The sequence below is a fragment of the Dendropsophus ebraccatus genome, chromosome 8 (assembly GCF_027789765.1).
Source record: "Dendropsophus ebraccatus isolate aDenEbr1 chromosome 8, aDenEbr1.pat, whole genome shotgun sequence".
In the NCBI taxonomy this organism is placed as follows: Eukaryota; Metazoa; Chordata; class Amphibia; order Anura; family Hylidae; genus Dendropsophus; species Dendropsophus ebraccatus.
Window position 1 is genome coordinate 13,973,989 of NC_091461.1, and position 22,448 is coordinate 13,996,436.

General features: G+C 44.8%; 2 protein-coding genes across 3 annotated transcripts in view; one reads left to right on the plus strand and one right to left on the minus strand.

Moving 5' to 3' along the window:
- Positions 1–21,734, minus strand: part of LOC138799080 (trypsin-like) — a 28,377-nt gene extending 6,643 nt beyond the window's left edge. The window contains exons 1-5 of one of the 2 annotated variants that reach the window (XM_069979849.1): positions 21,687–21,726; positions 19,941–20,094; positions 18,686–18,939; positions 18,451–18,587; positions 18,044–18,193 (exon numbers count right to left, since the gene is read on the minus strand). In XM_069979849.1, the coding sequence (XP_069835950.1) occupies positions 18,044–18,193; positions 18,451–18,587; positions 18,686–18,939; positions 19,941–20,094; positions 21,687–21,726 (735 nt within the window). Of the gene's footprint in view, positions 1–18,043; positions 18,194–18,450; positions 18,588–18,685; positions 18,940–19,940; positions 20,095–21,686 lie in introns of those variants that run through there. The other variant, XM_069979848.1, reaches the window with a different exon arrangement.
- On the plus strand, positions 8,098–10,506 carry LOC138798907 (trypsin-like). The gene is made up of 4 exons (XM_069979525.1): positions 8,098–8,309; positions 9,240–9,493; positions 9,659–9,795; positions 10,357–10,506. Exons 1-4 carry the CDS (start codon positions 8,098–8,100, stop codon positions 10,504–10,506), a joined length of 753 nt encoding a protein of 250 aa, XP_069835626.1.
- Positions 21,735–22,448: the final 714 nt, after the last annotated feature.

Below are 22,448 nucleotides of genomic sequence, written 5' to 3' on the forward strand. Positions count from 1 at the left end.
GTTTTTCCCTAAAAAAAAAAAAAAAAAAAAAGTCACATCCCCCATCCCTCCACCCGTTCACACTACAACCCGATGAAAGACAGTGGACAACAACAACCCCCTACACATCATACTGCAAAAATAAAACGTACAAGGAGAGCAGGTCCCGGAGCCCAACGGGGGAGGTAAATTACTACTTTGTTATCTCCCCCCCCCCCCCGTACTTTTTATTTTACCCCCCGTGTAAGAAAAAAATATAAGACCTTTAAGACCTTGGCGCAAGTTTGCGGGTAATTGACAGCAAACTAAGACACATAAGGATACTTTCCTCCCATCCCATTTGTCTCTGTTTTTGGTCCCTTCCTAGAACCCACCTATGCATGGTTAGACAGCTTACTTTAACCCCTGGTGGTAAGGACAATGGGGTATATTCGTGACAGTAAGAGCCTGTTAGCACAGATTGATCATCTACCCAAGAGTTCATGGTTGTCATGGGATGTAACAGAACTGTAAGCGTCAGTGGCCATTGGGTATCTTGGGTATACTTGAGAAAGTATAGACTTTTATGGTGACCCCTTGAGAGATTATAATATTTTTTTAAGTTTTCTGACCAATTCTATCTTTAGATTGTTGGGTGCCCAATGGGCGTTAAGTTCTCCTTCTCTTTAGCTAATTTGTACATGGCATATTAGGATGAGGTCATCCTGTATAGTCCTCACAATCCATACCAGGAATAAATTGCTACATTGCCTGATATCGATACACCTAGTATGGTAGATACATCAGCGACCTCCTCCTAATATGAACAGGGGGTCTACAGAATGCCTACAATTCTGTGGATTTTATCAATGCCTTTTGAATATTTTTTTTATGCTTCCGGGAAGACAAAATTCACACAAGTTTATATAGGAAGCCATCTGCTGGTAACGCATTACTACGTGCCACCAGTAGTCACCCTTCTCAGGTAATTACAAACTTACCAAGGAGTTTATCAGAGCCTGTTGCACATGTTCTGATGAAGAATCATATGACGGGGCATGTAAAGACACTGTCGTAGCTACCATGCAACTGCTATGGAGCCTGGGCCCCCTCCAGCACTGGCACTGTCCTGTCAGCTCTCCAGTACAAACCCCCCATCCTCTAACTCCAGCACCATAGCTCCCGCCTGTCCGCTGTCAACATTCTCTCAACTAATGTTATACAAGATCATAATGAGAAAAAACTACTGTAACTTGCCTGTTACCGTTGCCTGTTCATGCAAATGCACTATATCCAGATGTAGACTGTGTATGTATATTAAAAAACAGTCTGTATTTTCATCGATTAGCACTGGCCAGTAGAGATGAGCGAATACGATTCGATCGAGATGGTATTTGATCGAATATTGCGGTATTCAAAAGATTCAAATTAAATCCAGTAGTGTGACGAATACGCAGGAAACATTCGAAAGCCCTCCCATCGCATTTGGCGCTTTTTTTAATTCATGACCTCGAATCTTAAATACAAGCCTCCCACTTCTCGACCGCAGATGAGCTTTCAACCTAGCCAGGGAAAGATCTTGGAGCAGGGAGAGAAAGGTTTTAGTAGCGTTTTGGTTAGGCAGGATTACTACAGAACCCAGAAGTCCTTTTCAGGGCTGAGATCCAGCAAAAAAGTCATCTCTGCATCCAAAGCTTCTCAGTGCTAAGACATAGATGATAGTAGCAGCAGCATCAGCAGGTGTATTCATTCCAGTACCCTGTGACTTATAGTGTCCCTGGTTTAGCCCACTAAGGGCACGTTAACGTTATACATACTGTTCCAGTATCCCAGAAAAAGCCACGTCATTCATATTCTTCCAGTAGCCCACTAAGGGCACCTGATATATACTGTTCCAGTAACGTTCGTACAGCATGACGCATGATACGTGCAAATAACGTGACGCTCTACGGACACAAATTGGAATCATGTATGTAGCGCTGCGCAAGAAATACGAAGGAAATGTGTGAACATTGCCGTAAACGTTCGTAAAGCGTTTGCAAATATTTTTCATTCGCAACTGCGGAGAGTGGCATTATACTGCGATTTTGGGGTGTTGGGTGCACCCAGGCATGCATCATTGGCATCATTTAGGGAGGTTTCATGGGGGACTTGGTGACCTCCAAGTGGTTGAATTTAGATTTCCAAGTGCCGAGAATTTTTTCCTATAGACTATAATAGGATTGAATATTCGTTCGAATAGTCGAATCTCGGTGCCTATTCGATTCACATTCTCGAAAGTCGAATATTTCACTACTCGCTCATCTCTACTGGCCAGGTATTCAACATTCAAACATTTATGAATTGCAACAGCAGTTATGTTGTCTACCTGCCGCGTTGGTCTATCTACAATTTGCAGTACGTGTGCAGCCCAAATTGCAAATTAAAAGTTAGAATTATAGAGCATGTTGCCGATGTGCAGTTAGACTCACTCCCCGTAAGTCCATGTCAGGTCTCGCTAGACATTTTTTGGGACCACCACCAGGGGGATTGTTGTAGCAAACAGGAGGCATTTGAGATCCTGCGTCTGAGCACAAGAATCCCTAAGAGTCTTAACTACAAGACGGATATGTCAAACTTTAACCCCTTAATGACTGCGGGCGTATATTTACGTCCTGCGGTCATTAAGGGAGTTCAGAGCGGGGCCGCGGGGCAACCCCGCTCTGAACCGCCGCAGTCCTGGGTGCCGCATGTAGCCCGGGACCGCGGCTATTAGCGTGCACGGTCCGCTCACTGTGCCGCTAATCAGGTAATCAGATGCAGCTGTCAAAGGGGGTTAACCCCTTCCCGCATGAAGGCGTAACTGTATGTCCTCATGCGGGTGGAGGCATTCACCGCTGCGATCCAAGGTGCTATCTGCAGCCCAGGAGCGCTGCAATTAGCGGGCACGGTCTGATTGCTGTGCCCGCTAATTAGCCTTTTAAATGCAGCTGTCAAAGTTGACAGCTGCATTTTAAATGCTGCTTTACCCCTTCCCTGGTGTCTAGTGGGAGGGATCCCCTCCCCCCGTGACGTGGTGGCAGAGGAGCGATCCCCGCATCTGTTACCGGCCGAGGTCTGCGCCGTAGCAATAGAATGCCTATCTCATTGATCTATGCAATATATCTATACTGCATAAATCACAATGAGAGATCAGAATAGTAATACTAGAAGTCCCCTTCCCTAATAAAAGTTTTAGTCATCCCCCTTCCCCCATTTTATAAATACAAATAAACAAAAATGTTTGGTATCGCCGCGTGCATAATCGCCCGAACTATTAATTAATTTCATTCCTGATCTCTCACGGTAAATGGCATAAGCGCAAAAAAATTCCAAAGTGCAAAATTGCGCATTTTTGGTTGCATCAAATCCAGACAAATTGTAATAAAAAAGTCGTATATGCACAAACAAATGACAATTTACACAGCCCCATAGACCAAAGGATAAAAGCGTTATAAGCCTGGGAATGGAGCGATTTTAAGAACATTAATTTTTTTTAAAAAAGGTTTTAATTTTTTAAAAGCCATCAAATAAAATAAAATTTACACAAGTTACATATCGTTGTAATCGTAACAACTTGAGAAACATGGCCCTAGGAGCATGCTGGCATCGCAAGAACTAATGATAAAAGCAGTGGCTTTCCTGGCACAGTCCATCTGAACCAGGAGTCTGATGTCTGGATCACTGGGTTTCTTCAATGGTACCAGAAACTCGCTCCACGTTCTCGCGAGTGGTACTAGTATCTGTGCCCTTCTTTTCAGACACTGTTGATTTCAATGGAGCTATTTTTACCTGGAACATATGGGGAGATTCCCTTTTCAGTTTGTTTTGTTTCTTATGATGAAACCATGGAACATGTGAGACACAAGAGAGGTGGGCGGAAGTGCAGCAGCTGGAATAGAAGCCAAGAGACTGAAAGCTCCCAACAACATATACTGACTGAGAGGTTCACAGAGTTTCCTAGATCTAACCATCATCAATAGTATACAATAAAAAGGCTTTCATCAATTACTGTCCAACACTCACAATGGCAAATTTTAAACTAAAATAGTTGTAGTGACGGAATAGGCAAAATTGGCAAATTATTTCAATATAAAAATTAGTGATGAGCGAATAGTGAAATATTCGAATAGTCGATATTCATACGAATATCTCCCGAATATTCGATCGAATATTCGATCCCATTAAAGTCTATGGGAACAAGTATTCGATTATTGAAAAACATCTATTCGACCACTTGGAGGTAAAAACCGGAAGCTGGGGGATTTGAACGCTTATCGAATATTTTTCGAATATTCGGCAAACTATTCGATAATATTGGATTGTTTGAATTCCTTACTATTCAATCAAATATCTATTCGATCGAACAGTATTCGCTCATCACTAATAAAAATATAAACAAGTAAAATAATATTATATTATTATAATATAAACATAAATAAATATAAATGCCCCTCTGTGCATACATATAGTAGTTAGGCCTCTCTGTGCAAGTAGGCCATAGCTATCGCCCCCCCCCCCCCTTCCCTGTAGGTAGGGGGTAGTATCCTTCATGTAGATATTGCTTCCCCTTCCGTGTAGGTAGTATCCTTCATTTAGATATTGTTCCCCCTTCCCTGTAGGTTGTCCATGCTGGTAGTTACCCACAGCACCCCGCCAGGAACAAGGGGTCCCCGATACTTGCCCAGGTTTCCTTGATGCTAACTAGTGATGATCAAACAGTAAAACGTTCTAGTTCAAGTGAAACCTCAAACAATAGTTGCCTTCAGTTCGAGGTTTGATTTGAAATCAAACCCCATTAAAGTCAATGGGAGTTGTTCGGTTAAATTTTTAGACCTATACAGGCAAGGAAAAACTGGAAATAACATCCAGAAGAGTAAACTGGATACATGGAACAACTTAGTGAAGAAAATTTGCCTCTAAGAGTAACAAAAAAAAAATTAAAAGGGTAAAATACTTCATTCCTTTCAATGGATAACTGAGGTAGTAGAGTTGAGATAGTGAGGTAGCAGAGTTGAGGTAGTGAGGTAGCGGATTTTAGGTAGTGAAGTAGCAGCGTTGCAGAGGTGAGGTAGTAGAGTTGAGACAGTGAAGTAGCAGAGTTCAGGTAGTGAAGTAGAAGACTTGTGGTGAGGTAGCAGAGTTGAGGTAGTTAAGTAGCAGAGTTGAGGTAGTGAGGTAGCAGAGTTGATGTAGTGAGGTAGCGGATTTGAGGTAGTGAAGTAGCAGCGTTGCAGAGGTGAGGTAGTAGAGTTGAGACAGTAAATTAGCAGAGTTCAGGTAGTGAAGTAGAAGAGTTGTGGTGAGGTAGCAGAGTTGAGGCAGGGGGTTATTCAGAGTAGTGCCCCAGGGCCATGGGTAAGCTGCAGGTAAGCTCCGTGGAGGGGGGGAGGGTCAGTCAGGCGTGGCTATGGGTGGCCGCTGTTGAGCTGGGGGGGAGGGGGCATGCTCTGCAATCAAATGAGTAGGTGAGCTCCGGGGTGGGCTGCATTTGGGGGGGCTGCTGTCAGACAGGGAGACAGTGCCATATAGTTAGGGCCAGCTTGCTCGGGCAAGTGCCAGGGTCCACAGTACCTCAGAGGAGGTCAGTATTTAACAATATTTTACAATAAGTATGAAGGAAAGGTAATTTCTCACCGGTTTGCAGTCATCGTTTTCCAATTGGTCTCCAACTCGTTCCATAACATATCGTGTGAATAATACTACAGTGTCTTGGTGACATCAGTTTTTTTTTTATTAAATTATCAATGCAGCATACAACAAAGCTCACAAGCTGATGTATCCCATAAACTCAAACACCTAGGCATGTCCTTACCGCGGACGTTTCGGAGGCCAATAATCCTCCTTCCTCATGCACCATAGGAGGTCATTTAGCTTCCCAGCTTTCCAAGCATCTTGTGTAGTAGTTAGTATAATGGAGATCACCAAGCTTTCCCAGCATCTTGTATAGTAGTCAGTATAATGGAGGTCACCCAGCTTTCCCAGCACCTTGTATAGTATTCAGTATAATGGAGGTCACCTAGCTTTTCTAGCATCATGTATAGTAGTCAGTATAATGGCGGTCACCCAGCTTTCCCAGCATCTTGTATAGTATTCAGTATAATGGAGTAACCCAGCTTTCCCAGCATCTTGTATAATGGAGGTCAGCCAGCTCTCCCAGCATTGTGTGTATAGTAGTCAGTATAATGGAGGTCACTCAGCTTTCCCAGAATCTTGTATAGTAGTCAGTATAATGGAGTCACCCAGCTTTCCTAGCATCTTGTATAGTAGTCAGTATAATGGAGGTCTCTCAGCTTTCCTAGCCTCTTGTATTATGGCAGTCACCCAGTTTCCTAGAATTTTGTATAGTAGTCAGTATAATTGAGGTCACCCAGCTTTCGCAACATCTTGTATAGTAGTAAGTATACTGCAGTCACCCAGCTTTCTCAGCATCTTGTATAGTAGTCAGTATAATGGCTGTCACCCAGCTTTCCTAGCATCTTGTATAGTAGTCAGTATAACGGAGGTCACCCAGCTTTCCAAGCATCTTGTATAATGGGGTCACCCAGCTTTCCCAGCATTGTGTATAGTAGTCAGTATAATGGAGGTCACCCAGCTTTCCCAGCATCTTGTATAGTAGTCAGTATAATTAAGGTCACCCAGTGTTCCAAGCATCTTGCATAGTACTCAGTATAATGGCGGTCACCCAACTTTCCCAGCAACTAGTATAGTAGTCAGTATAATGGAGGTCACTAAGCTTTGATATTGTAAAGATGGAAAGCAATGGGTGGGCTATTTACAGTACTAATGCTAAAATGATTTGGGGGGGGGGGGGGGGGGGGGGGGCTACCCCTTTAAAACTGTGAAGCTGTGGAATTTGCTTTGGTTTAAGAGTGATTTGAATTACAAACACGATCCCGGAGCGAATTATACTCGTAATCTGTAATTAAACTCGCAGTCTTTACAGCACAGTGAATGAGCAGAAAATTGAGTTGAGAACACATCACTGTAAGTTTTATATGAAAGAAATGGTCATGTAATTTTAGCAGCCAACACCTACACCTACACCAGACACCTACATCTCAGCAATGACACTTCAATGTGCTCTGCACTGATTGGCTGGAAGAAAGACACTCGAACTTGATCTCAAACTCGAACGCTAACTCAAACAAACAGTAAAATGTTACGTTTGGTTCGAGTTTGAGAAAACTGAGATATTCGACTCAAACTTTTCTTGAACAGTTCGATCAACACTAGGGCTGATGTCGGCCCTAGTATTTTATTGTTGTTCTTGTTGTTTGAAAACCCAGCAATCGCTGAGCTCAGGGACAACAGCGACAAAATATCAAATGGAGTACTCAATGAAGAGTCTCCATTGATACATTGCCCCCTATAAATTTAAATATGCAAAAGAGGGGTCTGTGGAGCCTCAGTTATGAGTCTCAAAACACAGGAATAGCCAGATATCCCTCCAGGGGAGGAAAGCCTATTGCTAAGGGGGTGACTCCCAGTGGGGAGATCACCAAACCACCCTGATACGTAGCCCCTTAAGTCCCACTCAATTGCGAGTATTGGAGTTACCAAGGCAGGCATCCATCCACACACAACCATTTCGGGGTAGTTGCCCCATGTCAGTGTGGAGTAGGATTCTGGCTAACAGAGGCCATGAAAAATAGACCAACAAAACACAGTAACCACTGAGCTCAGGGAGACCAACGACAAAAAAAATCAAATGGAGTACTCACTGAAGAGTACTCCATTTCATTCTTCAAGATTTTTACATTATCAAAGATTTTTTTTCCTGCTGCAAAGGTGGAAAAAGTATGAACCAAGATAACAGATAGCGTAGGTGCGTAGGATGAGTAGTAAATATTAACTCATCTCCCACAAGTGGCTACCATGGCTAAATTAAGCAGCCAAGGACAGACCTAAAAGAAAATGTTATTCCTAGCTTAACAGACTTGGCTTCTCATTGGTCGATCAGTGCTGTGCACTGGTGGTACGGTATTGGTGACGCCTATAAATACCATTAATGCTTCCATTCAAACCAACCTCGGCCAGAGATCTCTCCACCATGAAGCTTCTTCTGATTTGTTTGCTCCTCGGAGCAGCTGGTAAGTCTCATGGATAAAGAAAATCTTGATGCTAGAAGACAATAAGTGCTTGAGAACCAATATTTTAATCTCTTCTTCATTTGCAGCTGCTTTGGAGGATGATGATAAAATTGTAGGAGGGTACACCTGCACCAAGAACTCCGTCCCCTACCAGGTGTCCTTGAACTCCGGCTACCACTTCTGTGGAGGATCCCTGATCAACAACCTGTGGGTGATCTCCGCTGCTCACTGCTACAAGGCGTAAGTACAACTATCGAAGAGGAACTCCAGTTGGTGTATAAAGTTTTTTTTTTTATCCCTCCCCTAATCTAGCTTATAAATGTGTTCTTCTGCTTCTAACTTGCTTTGTGTAAGAGAATACTCTAGCTACTGTCCACCATAATTGTAAACATTGCCATCTGCACCAGTAGCTATAGTATCTAGACATCTTGATACCTTGCCCAAGCGAAACAGATAGACCCATAAAACAAATGGATTTTTGGTAGCTACTATATGCTTCTGGTACATTTTCACTTTTTTTAACCTGATGTCGAAACACTAGCTGCGGGTTTGGCCTCCGGGCCCTCCATATTTCATTAGATAAAGGGCTTCCGGGCTCCCTGGCCCCCTCCAGCCTGTTTACAGCCTCAATACGGTAAATAGGCAGGAAGCCCTAAACTGATAATGAGTTACCCAAATTTCATAAAACAGACAACATTTCCCACCACCACCAGCAGATAATAGTGCGGGAACTCTCTTTCTCAGATGGAAACACCCCTTTGTTTTAGTGGAATCCGTGAAAAATATGATACATATTGGGGGACATTTACAATGGGTCTGGCAGGGACGTACGCCAGGGAAAGGGCGTATATTCGCCTCCTCTCCCTAGTGCACACCTGGCGTAAGCCCAGCTCACCCAGTGAGTGGTAAACCATGATCCAAATCTCCACCTGCTGAAAACAAGTGTAGATTTGGTTCGGGTGCTCAGCCAGCTGGATTCACTAAGAGGCGTGCACCCCTGGGGCTGAGGTGGCTAAGTTGAGACCTATGTATAAGTACGCTGGTCTTCATAAATCCCCCCTATTCAGTCTCTCTTCTACATTGTGTAGAATCAGGTTAACCATACTGGATATGCATAACCAAAAAGACAGACACTGAAAGTAATAATATTTTTCTATAAAAATCATCCAGGAGCCTTCAGGTTAGACTGGGAGAACACAACATTGCTACCAACGAGGGCACCGAGCAGTTCATCAACTCTGCCAAGGTCATCCGCCATGGAAGCTACAACTCCAGAACCCTGGACAGTGACATCATGTTGATCAAGCTGGCCTCTCCCGCCACCCTCAATGCCTACGTCCAGCCTGTTAGCCTGGCCAGTGGTTGTGCTGCTGCCGGCACCAGCTGTCTGATCTCCGGATGGGGCAACACCCTCAGCAGTGGAAGTAAGTCAATAGAAGAATGAGTTAAGTCTGTTGCTGGCCTTCTGTCTTCTATTATTTTCTACTTGACACATAACCAACCATGGCTTTAAATCAAACGTTACTGACCTAAGTGTAACAATAAAGTCACCAAAATCTTTATAATATATCTATTCATTATTTCCACAGCCAACTACCCCGATCTCCTCCAGTGTCTGAACGCCCCCATCCTGACCACCGCCCAGTGTACCAACTCCTACCCCGGAGAGATCACCAACAACATGTTCTGTGCTGGATACCTGGAGGGTGGCAAGGATTCCTGCCAGGTAAATGCCATTGTGTCATCTTTAGAGTCAATGTTGGGCTGTACGATTGTCCCTGTAATCCAATATGGTGTATGAACTTGTCTATAATATCTAATATATCAGATACCACACCCTTTGCTATGGTTTTCATTAAATATTATTTAACTCAGGGACTTTTCCAAGTGCCCAAAAAAAATGATTATCCTGACAAGTACATCTATAATTTTGAAATTTTGTGCTATAAAAATAAGTATTTATAATAAAGATAATGTAACATATTCTATAGCATTTACTTGTGGTACTATTACTAGGAAAATATGGGCTAAATTACAAATATAAAATGGGGTACTCTTACTAAAGCATTCTCAGGTGCCCACATCACCTTATCTGGTATATGAATCCTTTGTGGCCACTCATAAGATCAATTTCCTTACCCAGAGATCCACTGGACTACATAAGCATAGGAGGAGCATTGACAAAACACGCCGCCCCCAGGGATTAAGTTTAGAATTACATAACCACTCCTGGGAGAGGTGCGGTTGTATTATATAGTCCTATCTGACCCAATTTTCTTCCTTTCAGTATGACTCTGGTGGACCCGTGGTCTGCAATGGACAGCTCCAGGGTATTGTCTCCTGGGGATATGGCTGTGCCCTCAGGAACTATCCTGGTGTCTACACCAAGGTCTGCAACTACAACTCCTGGGTCTCCAGCACCGTTGCTGCCAACTAAATCTCTTCAAGAAATTTATTTTAAGATTGTTCCATCTGTTTTTGTTCAAAACCATCAGTTGGTTAACTAGTAAACTATTCTACTGTGTGGAGAGAATAAACTTTTGCTGAAAACAAAATGTGTAATATTATTATTATTATTATTATTATTAGAGATGAGCGAATAGTACTCGATCGAGTAGGTATTCAATCGAATAGTACACTATTCGAAATACTCGTTTTCAATTGAGCATCCGACCAAATACGCAGTAAAAATTTGATTCCCATCCCACCTTCCCGGTCTCTTTTTTGGACCAATAACTATGGGGGGTGTGTGGGTGTGTGTGTGAGACAGATTAAAAAAGATAACAAAGTGATGTATCTGCATGCGTTATATGTCCACTTTTCTACCCATACTGTATATGACACTGCTTGTTTAGCTGCTGTTAGATAATGTTTTTCGCAGTATATATCCATGTTCTTAAAAACACAAACTTTTGAAATGCGGAAGGCTAGACCAAAGGGACGAAGACGGGGCCGGGGAAATGATGATGAAGGCACAAGGGCGGACAAGCACATTGAGTAAGAATGCCTGGTGCTGAGGGGCAGCCAGGATTGCGCCCATTCAGCCTCCCTGGTTTTGTTGGCCAGTGAAGCGGGTGGCGGTGTAAACCCCTTTTGAAGCCAGAGCAGCGGAAGCATTGGTTGTCCAATGGACAGCAGACAATGCTTCAAGTCATCTGTCCACCACCCAGTTGTCCTCACAGTCCACTCTCTTTGATGACAAAGAGCCCTGATCCTCCTTCCTCCCAATCTGTCCAATGTTTCCTGTTTCCGCCCCTTCGCCTGCACCATAATCCGCTCATCCCATCAGTTTTCCATTTCCCTGGCATTTGATCGCCGCCGGGTGTATGCCTCAACTCACCCACATGCGCAAGCCTTAAACTGACACGTCTCCAAACTTCTGGCCCAGGAAATGTTGCCGTTTAGGCTTGTTGAAACAAAAGCCTTCCGTGACCTGATGGTGGCCGCCGCGCTATTTCGTGCCCAGTAGTGATGAGCGAACATGCTTGTCCGAGCTTGGTACTCGTTTGAGTATTAGGGTACTCGATGGTACTCGTTACTCGGACGAGCATCTCGCAATACTCGAGAAAATCTCATCATCTGTTTTCTGTAAGTTTTGGCGCAATTTCTCAGTCAATCAACATGCAGGAGACTCTTTGGTACATCCTGCGATCACGTGGGACCCATACATGTCGATAGCAGCGATTGGTTGGCCAGATCACATGACCCTGCCATATAAAAATCTCAGCCGCCGAGGCTCTGCTCACATGCATGCTGGAAGAGATTAGGGACAGAGCTGCTGCTGGTCAGGGAGAGCTGCAGGAAGGGAATTAGTGTTCCAGTAGGCAGATAATACTAGCCAAAGAACCAAACAGCCCTTGTAAGGGCTTCAAATCGTTTTTTATTTGTATTACTCCAGACTGCTGGCTGGGACTTGCAGTGCAGCTACCGTGATTTCAACAGCACACTTTGGTGTTGCATACAGTACATTAGATGTTGCATACAGACTCCTAAGAAGTGCTCAGTACTCTTTTATGATTTTGTGGCTGGTGGTGCTGCTGTTGTAGATTGTACTGCTGTGATTTGTAGTACACCTGCATAGAACTTCACTGCTTATTGTCCTGTGTAAGAGGTATCATAGACCACAGACCACCACTTACACACAGGCTCTATACGGTAGCCTCCCAAAAACTAGAGGGACCACTAGTATATTTTCTGATTTCTGTATTTCCTACTCAAGGCATATCTAAGCTCACTACTAATTGCCCAGTGTAAGGGGGTGTCACACAGTGTATAGATGCAGCCACCACCATATTGTATACCACAGCCTCCCAAAAACGAATGGAACCACTAGTATATTTTCTGATTTCTGTATTTCTTACTCAAGGCATACAGTATCTAAGCTCACTATTGATTGCCCCGTGTAATGGGATGTCACACAGTGTATAGGTGCAGTCACCAACAGATTGTATACCACAGACTCCAAAAAACTAGTGGGACCTGACCACCGGTATTTTTTCTTATTTCTGTATTTCTTACTGAGGGCATACCCAAGCTCGCTGCACATTTCCCTGAGTTAGGGGGTTTCATACAGTGTATAGCTGCAGTCAGCAACAGAGTGTATACCACAGCCTTCAAAAAACTAGTGTGACCACCAGTATACAGTATTTTATGATTTCTGTATTTTACTGAGGGCATATCCAAGCTCACTGCTAAATTGCCCTGTGTAAGTGCTGCTATATACCATATATGTGAAATGGAGAGAAGAGTGCAGCTGCACCTCACACCTATGGCTGATACTAAAGCCGCTAAGCTACTTTAAAAACAAACACCAGGAATTTGGTATACAATTTGATTAAACCAATACGCCCCGTGTACCACGTGCAGGTCTCCTGGTTCACACGGGTCCCTATGCTAACTCTGTACCGTGTCAGTCAGCGACTGTCTCCCCCGCAAAGCGTGGACATGCTGGGAAGTGAGGCCATGGAATGTCCCTGCAACCCCACTGTCACAGGACCAAACCCAAAATGCCCCACACAGGCCCTGCCGGCACCGCCGGCGGAGAAGGCTGCCCCCAAATAACAGTATGTAAATAGTAACAGTAAATAGTATGAATATGGTATTACCAGGGGCGTAGCTAATGTCTCTTGGGCCCTGGTGCAAGAGGTCAACTTGCCACCCCCCTTCCTCGACCAAGCGATGCTATTGGTATATATATATATATCTCAAGACCGATATTACCAATAATACCAGTATATAGGAAATATTATCACCATACATATTACCGCCATACTGTTACTAACCAAATCCTGTATACTGAGACCAATATTGCCAATAATACCAGTATACAAGGGGGATATATTACCATCACCACCATATTGTTATCCAGTATACCAAATCCAATAAAACACTGTCCCAGATTACAAGTAACAAATATTACCACTGCATACTGACTAATGCCACCGCTGCTACTGACTAACACCACCGCATACTGACTAACACCACCGCTGCTACTAAATAATCCACTGTACACAGCTCACTATCACCACATCCAGTCATATAGAGGTACCCAGCTCTGTTCTGGTTCTGTACACCATATACATTACACTGCAGTTATATCAGATGACTCACAGGGGACGTCTTCTCTGATCGGAGTTCTTCCTTTAGATCTGTATTGGCCCCTTTACACCCTCATTTAGTGGCTAGCCCTGACACTATGTGATCCCACTATAGTACATGCATTCCTCAGTGTGGTCCACTATAGTACATGCCCTATTGTATACGCCCCCCCCCTCCGTGTAGTCCCCCTTATAGATGGCCCCAATATTTCCCCCTTATAGATGTCCCAGTGTTGTCCCCATTATAGATGACCCCCCTGTGTTATCCCCCTTATGTTGCTGCCATGTTATCCCCCTTATGTTGCCACCCATGTTATCCCCCTTATGTTTCCCCCCATGTTAGCCCCCTTATGTTGTCCCCATATTAGCCTCCTTATGTTGTCCCCCGTGTTAGCCCCCTTTTACTGCACCTCCCCCATGTTAGCCCCCTTATGTTGTCCCCCATGTTAGCCCCCTTTTGTTGTCCCCCATGTTAGCCCCCTTTTGCTGCCCCTCATGTTAGCCCCCTTTTGCTGCCCCCTCCCATGTTAGCCCCCTTTGCTGCCCCCATGTTAGCCCCCTTTGCTGCCCCCATGTTAGCCCACTTTGTTGCCCCCCCATGTTAGCCCCCTTTCTGCCCCCCCAATGTTAGCCCCCTTTTGCTGCCTTCCCCCCATGTTAGCTTCCTTTGCTGCCCCCCCCATGTTAGCCCCCTTTTGCTACCCCCCCTGTTAGCCCCCTTTTGCTGCCTCCCCCCCCCATTTTGCAAAGCAGATAGTAAAAAAAAAAAAACAGCACACAACTCACCTGACAACTCGCTCCCCCGCCGTGGATCTTCTCTTCTGCAGTCCGGTCCCTGGCTGACGTGCGTCTCCCCGACTCTCTCCCGTCCCCGGCAGCACACACTGAGCTCTGTGTGCGCCGGGGATGTTACTTCCGGCACAGCGGGCGCTTGTTATAGACGATCTCTTTGCCGGAAGTAACATGGGGACGGAGACAGAGACGGGAAGCCGCGCGGCAGCCGAGGACCTGCCTCTTGTGACGCAAGCAAAACACTGCTTGCGGTCACAAGAGGGAGTCAAACAGAGGCCCCCCCTTGGTAGCGGCCCGTTCGCGGCGGCGACCGCTGCGACCTTGGTCGCTACGCCACTGGGTATTACACTCACCATACTGCTGCAAACAGAAAGGGAAAACATGGAGGTACTGACGTGTGAGCACAGGTGTGTTCTGCTAATTTGGGTCACGTGGGTCTTATGAAGGGGAGTGCCAACTGCTGAGAAAGGGAGAGTTTCAAAATGTGAAATGGAGAGAAGAGCGCAGCTGCACCTCACACCTATGGCTGATACTAAAGCCGCTAAGCTACTTTAAAAACAAACACCAGGAATTTGGTATACAATTTGATCAAACCAATACACCCCGTGTACCCCGTGCAGGTATCCTGGTTCACACGAGTCCCTACGCTAACTCTGTACCGTGTCAGTCAGCGACCGCCACCCCTGCAAGGCGTGCACATGCTGGGAAGTGAGGCCATGGAATGCCCCACACAGACCCTGCCGGCACTGCCGGCGGAGACGGCTGCCCCCAAATAACACATGACCTGAGGTACTGGGGACTGTGTTAGTGACCGGAGGTACTGAAGTATGAATATGGTTTTACACTCACCACACTTCTGCAGACAGAATGGGAAAAACACAGAGGTACTGATGTGTGAGCACAGGTGTGTTCTGCTAATTTGGGTCACGAGGGTCTTAGCAGAACACACCTATGCTCACACTACAGTACCTCCATGGTTTCCCATTCTGTCTGCAGCAGTGTGGTGAGTGTAATACCATATTCATACTTGTGTCATTTGGGGGCAGCCTTCTCCGCCGGCGGTGCCGGCAGGGTCTGTGTGGGGCATTTTGGGTTTGGTCCTCTGACAGTGGGGTTGCAGGGACATTCCATGGCCTCACTTCCCAGCATGTCCACGCCTTGCGGGGGAGACAGTCGCTGACTGATACGGTACAGAGTTAGCGTAGGGACCCCTGTGAACCAGGATACCTGCACGTGGTACACGGGGCGTATTGGTTTGATCAAATTGTATACCAAATTCCTGGTGTTTGTTTTTAAAGTAGCTTAGCGGCTTTAGTATCAGCCATAGGTGTGAGGTGCAGCTGCACTCTTCTCTCCATTTCACATTATATACCATATAGCAGCACTTACCCACAGACTCTATACGACTACCTCCAAAAGTAGTCTGAGTAATATATTTTCTTGGCTTGCTGTGATCTGTAGTGCAGCTATCTCAGTGCAGTGTCCATAAATTGGTGAAGCCAAGGGGTAAGGGTCGAGGACAAGGGCATGGGGTTCCAAGCGATGCAGTGAGCAGAGGCCGTGATTTTGGGCATGGTGACACAGCAGCACTCATTGAAGAGGGAGCAGTGGCACACCACAGACATTCACTCCCTAGCTTCTTCTCGCAACTTACGGGGTCTCAGGGTACACCACTATTGAAATCGCAGCAATGTGAACAGGTGCTGACGTGGATAGCGCATAATGTGTCCAGTAACGTATACACCACCCAGTCTTCCACCCAGTCCACCCACACTACCCAAGGAAGTGGAACCCTCAGCCTCCTACTTCACAGCCTGGCCCCTCCAGGAAAAGGAGGGATTCAGAATTGGAGGAAAAGCTAGTGGATGAGGACGAGGTGACTGACCCGAGCTGGGTGGGTAATCCTAGTGACAGTGCTTCTAAGGGGGAGTCAAATTCAGCCACAGGACAGGTTGGAAGAGGAAGAGGGGTGGGCAGAGGCAGAAGCAGGGCCAGAGCAAGTAGATCAGCAACTGTTTCACAGAGTTCCCTGTGTTCTCACGGTCAGGCTTTTGCCCAGAATTTGGCGTAATGGTGCGATTAGGAATCCTCAGAGGCATCCATGCATGCTGACCCTGCTGTTTCTTGTCCATTTCCGTGGTGTTTCCATCATTTTCTGAGGTTGAAAGTTTTTCACACAACCTTCCCTGGGCGCGAGCTTGGGTCCCCTGCAAAAATACTCGAGTTTCCTATTGACTTCAATGGGGTTCGTTACTCGAAACGTGCACCCGAGTATCTACATATATTCGCCTCGAGTAATGAGCAGCCGGGCATTTTAGTACTTGCTCATCACTTGTTGCACACATTTGAGGAGTCCACCAAAAGGGTCAGCATACTCCCAGGGCCTAAAAATTTTATTTTTGTGGGGCACCCTCCCAGGGCCTATAAATTTAATTTTTGTGGAGCGCATTGTTGGAGCGTAAAAATAGACATAAAAATCTATTTTTGGATGGCCATAACTCGAACTTGTCTAAGTCAATTGATGGAAGGTTCTTCATCGTTTACATCAATTTTCGGAGAGCCCACCTCAAGGGCCTGTTACTCCATTTTTGGAGAGCTCACCTCAAGGGCCTGTAACTCCAGTTTTGGAAAGCTCACCTCTAGGACCTCTAAGCCCGTTTTTGGAGGGCTTACCTAACGGTACACAAACAAGGGTTTCCATGAGACCCACACCCCTTTATGTGTAATGAAAGGCACGTGGAAGTGCCAGATGACTTTCAAATTTTAAAGAGGACGTGTCTGGCCACATCACACACACAATGAAAGTTAGCGGTGGGTGCTGTTTGATGTCCGCCTTGCCTATGCTATCTGTAGTTGTCATAGGAGACACGATTTAAAGAGGTGTATAAAAATGTTTCTTTGGCTTACAATTTGGCTTTCTGTCCATGCTAATGTAGACGAAAGATGGTTTCCTGGTGTATTTTTCCACTTTACTTCCTCTTTTCCTTGGCGTACACCCCAGGCTTCATATATCACCCCCCCCCTCCCATGTGTTTAAATGGGGGACACTAATTGCCCAAAATAATTAATTGTTTTGGAAGTCTTTCTTTCACCAATCTTATACTTTTTTAAATAAATAAATGAATACAATCTATGCAGTTTGGCTTCTATTTAGTAAAGTAAGGTTACAGAGCAGGAAGCAACAATTTATTTGCCCTATGAAATGAAATGGGTCCCTTCAGCCTCAGGACTACAGCTATGGATTAGTTATGTACTTAAATAAGCCAATATCTGGTAAGGTTTGAGAGTTGGGGCCTTTATAGAAACCTTGACAGAGAGGTGCATGTATGGTCTCTACGATAGGAGATATAGAGATTGCTTGGATCCCCTCCCATCTAAGATTTGTGTCACATTCTAACTATGAGGCGTTAATCTTGTGGAATGAAGGGGGTATGCGATTATTATCCAGTATTGGAAAGATTAAAGTTACTTATGATCGTATGCAACACGGAACTTACAGTAAACAAGCTGTTTCATAGACTTGACAAGTTGAAATTGCTATTTTATTGTTACATTCACTGAAAAGAACAAGTCCAGTTCAGTAATTTAGTTGGCGGCAATGGTGCTGGAGATCCAGGAGTTGTAGTTGCAGACCTTGGTGTAGACACCAGGAAAGTTCTCAAGGGCACAGCGAAATCCCCAGGAGACAATACCCTGGAGCTGTCCATTGCAGACCACGGGGCCACCAGAGTCATACTGAGAAGAAATTGAAGGTATTAGATGGATGAATTAACTTTTTGAAAAACTTTAAGGATAACTTGGGGACTAGAAGATGTAACCATAGTGGATAGAAAGAATTGTGCATATAATCATGGATTTAAGTCAGGAAGTTCTAGGTGCCCCCAACTAGCTACTTGGCTTTAGAAATAGAACTAGGACTGAATTGTGGCTGCAGGAAATTTTAACTTCAACTATGACCTCAACACTAAAACAATAAGGCAGAAAAAATGTACCTGGCAGGCATCCTTGCCTCCCTCCAGGTATCCAGCACAGAACATGTTGTTGGTGATCTCTCTGGGGTAGGCTTTGGTACACTGGGCGGTGGTCAGGATGGGGGCGTTCAGACACTGGAGGAGATCGGGGTAGTGTTCTGCAGAGAGAGTTTAAGAATAATGACAAGAGTAATAATTCAATCCAAAATTAAAGAGATGCAAATATTGCATAGCTCCTTCGTAATTCATAATTCACCTCCACTGCTGAGGGTGTTGCCCCATCCGGAGATCTGACAACTGGTGCCTGCGGCAGCACAATTGCTGGGCAGGCTGACAGGCTGAACGTAGGAGTTAAGGGTGGCGGCAGAGGCCAGCTTGATCAACATGATGTCATTGTCCAGGGTTCCGGAGTTGTATTTTCCATGTCTAATGACCTTGGCGGCGTTGATGAACTGCTCGGTGCCCTCGCTGGTCTCAATGTCATGTTCTCCCAGCCTGACCTGAATGTTCCTGGATAAAACAAAAGAAGAGAAGAGAAAACTTTAACATTTGTATGCCATATATGCCCTTAGGAGACAGGTAACTGAAGGCTATGACTGGAACATGTGTAGCCAAGGACTCCAAAAGCAAATGATGTGTTCTCAACAATAGTACTAATGTACATTGACCAGAACACTCTTTGTTTCTTTCAAGTCAACTGGTTTTAGAAAGTTATATAGATTTGTAATTTAACTTCTATTTGAGAATCTCCATTCTTCCAATACTTAGCAGCTGTTGTATCTCCTGCAGGAAGTGGTGTATTCTTTCTAGTCTGAAATAGTGCTTTCTGCTGCCCCCTTTGTCCGTATTCGGAACTGTCCAGAGTAGGAGAGGTTTTCTATGGGGATTTGCTACTGCTCTGGACAGTTCCTGACATGGACGGAGGTGGCAGCAGAGAGCACTATGTCAGACTGGAGGAAAAATCACTACTTCCTGCAGGTTATACAGCAGCTGATGAGTACTGGAAGACTGGTGATTTTTTAAATGGAAATAATTTACAAATCAAGGTATCTTTCTGAAACCAGTTGATTTAAAAGAAAAACCAAATTGCTGGAGTACCAATTTAATTGTAATACTATTGGCCTAAAAACTAATACAGACAACTGCAAAATTGGTCTGGTAATTAATTAGATAGTCACAACTTATTAGTTAATTATCTCAGTAGTAGTGACTAGAGATGAGCGAACTTGCGGAAAGTTTAGGTTCACACAAACCTTGATGATCGGCATTTGAATCCTGTTGCCTGGAGAGGACTGCCTGTAAAACATGGATACAGTCTTCAGGCAGCACCCACCTCATCCAAAAGCCGATTCTTCCCATTGTGTATACCCAAAATTTCAGCAAGTTTCCTCATCCCTAGTAATTGCAGTACCTTATTATTGGCTCATAGCAGAAATTTGCATACAAAATGTATCTCCTACATATTTACCATGAATAAAAAAAATCTAAAATGTGAGAATGAATAAACTTACGATCTGTAGCAATGAGCGGCGGAGATCACCCACAGGTCGTGGATCAGGGATCCTCCGCAGAAGTGGTAGCCGGCATTCAGGGACACCTGGTAGGGGACGGAGTTCTTGGTGCAGGTGTAACCACCTATAATCTTATCATCATCCTCAAAAGCAGCTGAGAAGAATACACAAGAAAAGGTTACTATTTTAACCCAGTACTTTTAGTTTTTGATCAAGCTTTTGTTCCTTCTTCAGCTGATCCCTGAAATTTATTGGCCCTAAGCAATCCTCATTGTGAATTTCTCCATCTACTGTACATCTAAACAGGGGATGTGCACCCAACAATGATGTGGAAGGGAAGGCCAGAGGAACGATCCATCAGTCAATCGTGTGGTCCTGGTCACGTAATCACTGGGACATGTAAAAGGCTGAATTAACAGACAAAAGATCAACCAGGCACTAGAAAACTGTTTTTATGGTCCCTTTTGGGGACAGCTGTAAGGGTATGTGCACACTGAGGAATTTGGGTGTATCACCCACCGCACATCCCCGCGCCCATCTCCGCCAGTGCCATAGACTCAATTCTATGGCCGGGAGGAGACACAAAGAATGAATTTGTTTCTAAGTGTGCACATACCCTAAAGGAGAAGCTGGGTAACTCAGTATGTTTGGTATTTGTCCAGTTTCTTATTGTGGAAACATTTCCACCATTTCTGACAATAAGGCTAATAGAAGGATGTATGCTAAAGGTCTGCCATGGTTAGAGGAAAGATGTCCGGTATCTGATTATTGAGGTTTCACCTGCTAGGGCCATAAATCACGAGAACCAAGGCCCCTTGTGCTCCATATGAATGGAGCACCAGTGTTTTGGGATACTAAGCAGTTCCATATTAAGTGAATGTGCAATGATATTCCAATAGCTTGGGGACAGGGACCTCCATTAAAGTGATTGGTGGAAGTCCCAAATGGACCCTCATTAATTGGATACTTATTATCTATCCTGTGGATTGTTGAATGAGTTATAATCTTGGAATAATGCCTTTTAACTTATTAAATAAAGTACAGTATGGTGGCAAACATGGTTTTTGGCTAGTGTTGAACAAACCCGAGAAATGTTCTGGTTCGCTTGGCACTTGACTCCCAGTGGTTGGAGAGGTTGGATGCAGCCCTAGAATGTCCCGGAAACCATGGATACAGACATGTGCCATAGGCTGTGTCAATATTTTCCCAGACTCCCTAGGCCTACATCCAACTTCCACAAACACTGGGAGTCAAATGCTGTCCGATCCCAAACATTCGGCAGGCTCGCTCATCACTACTTGTGACCAAGGCCAAACAAGCACTTTTGTTGATCTCTAGATAATCTCATCTCTGATTATAGCAGAATGTGAGAAAAATCCAAAAAAGAGAAACCCTCGAATGACTAAAAACTAGAAATGAGCGAACCGGGTTCGGGTTCAAGTCCATCTGAACCCGAACGTTCGGTATTTGATTAGCGGGGACTGCTGAACTTGGGTAAAGCTATAAGGTTGTCTGGAAAACATGGATATAGCCAATGACTATATCCATGTTTTCCACATAGCCTTAGGGATTTATCCAACTTCAGCAGCCACCGCTAATCAAATGCCGAAAGTTCGGGTTCGGATGGACTCGAGCATGCTCCAGGTTCGCTGATCTCTACTAAAAACATTACCTTCCACCAAGGCTGCAAAATCCCAGTCCATTCTGGATATTAGAGGAATAATAAAATATTAATAGTGTTCTCACCGGCAGCTCCGAGGAGCACACAGATCAGGAGAAGCTTCATGGTGGACCTTGATGAGGAGAGAGACTTTGGTCATGTACTCAGTTGTATTTATACTGGGAGACTTGCACCATCTCCATGTGACACCTGCCTCCTGATAGGTCAGTATAGTTATAAGGGTCACTATGAGAAGGCATGAACCATCTTATCATGTGACCTTTTTTGAGGTCTATTTCTGTAGAGCAAATACCATGAGGTAATGTATGGGAACTGTACCACCGGGCTCTATAGTGAACAGTCACCAAGTGCTTTCATATTATTTCAATGGAGATGTGGCGGTTGCTTGACCTCTCACTTGCTAGCTAGTACTGTGTGGCTCCACTACTGTGGTGGATGGTCGGTCGAATATAGCTCGGCCGGTCGTGACGCCAGTGCTAACTCAGCACACAGGTGTGGTGGTATACCTGCTTGTTGTGTGTGGCTGGCTATGGATTTCCTCAATGGTCAGTGACCTGCCGGGTTGTGATGGGTCCCTTGGGCGCTTATCATGGTGGTCCGGAGTAGAGTTATGACCCACCTGGACTGTCGGTATCGTAACCCACAGAAAGGTGAGATGACCCAAGGATGGTGTAGCATATGTGTAGGTGCTGGTGCAATAATTACTGAGTCCCAGTAGAATAAATAAACTTTTCTTTACTAGCAAGTCTCTGGTAATACAGGATAAATAGTTACTGTGGTGTGAGGTACAGATTTGCATTCACTGAATCTGTGCTGAGAGATACTGA

What these genes read in the sequence shown, in the direction of transcription:
- LOC138798907 (XM_069979525.1), top strand. Translation starts at nt 8,098, where the DNA reads ATGCTAGAAGACAATAAGTGCTTGAGAACCAATATTTTAATCTCTTCT. An exon ending in CAACACCCTCAGCAGTGGAA is followed by an intron (nt 9,494 to 9,658) that starts GTAAGTCAATAG and finishes TTATTTCCACAG; the next exon opens with CCAACTACCCCGATCTCCTC. An exon ending in GTGGCAAGGATTCCTGCCAG is followed by an intron (nt 9,796 to 10,356) that starts GTAAATGCCATT and finishes TCTTCCTTTCAG; the next exon opens with TATGACTCTGGTGGACCCGT.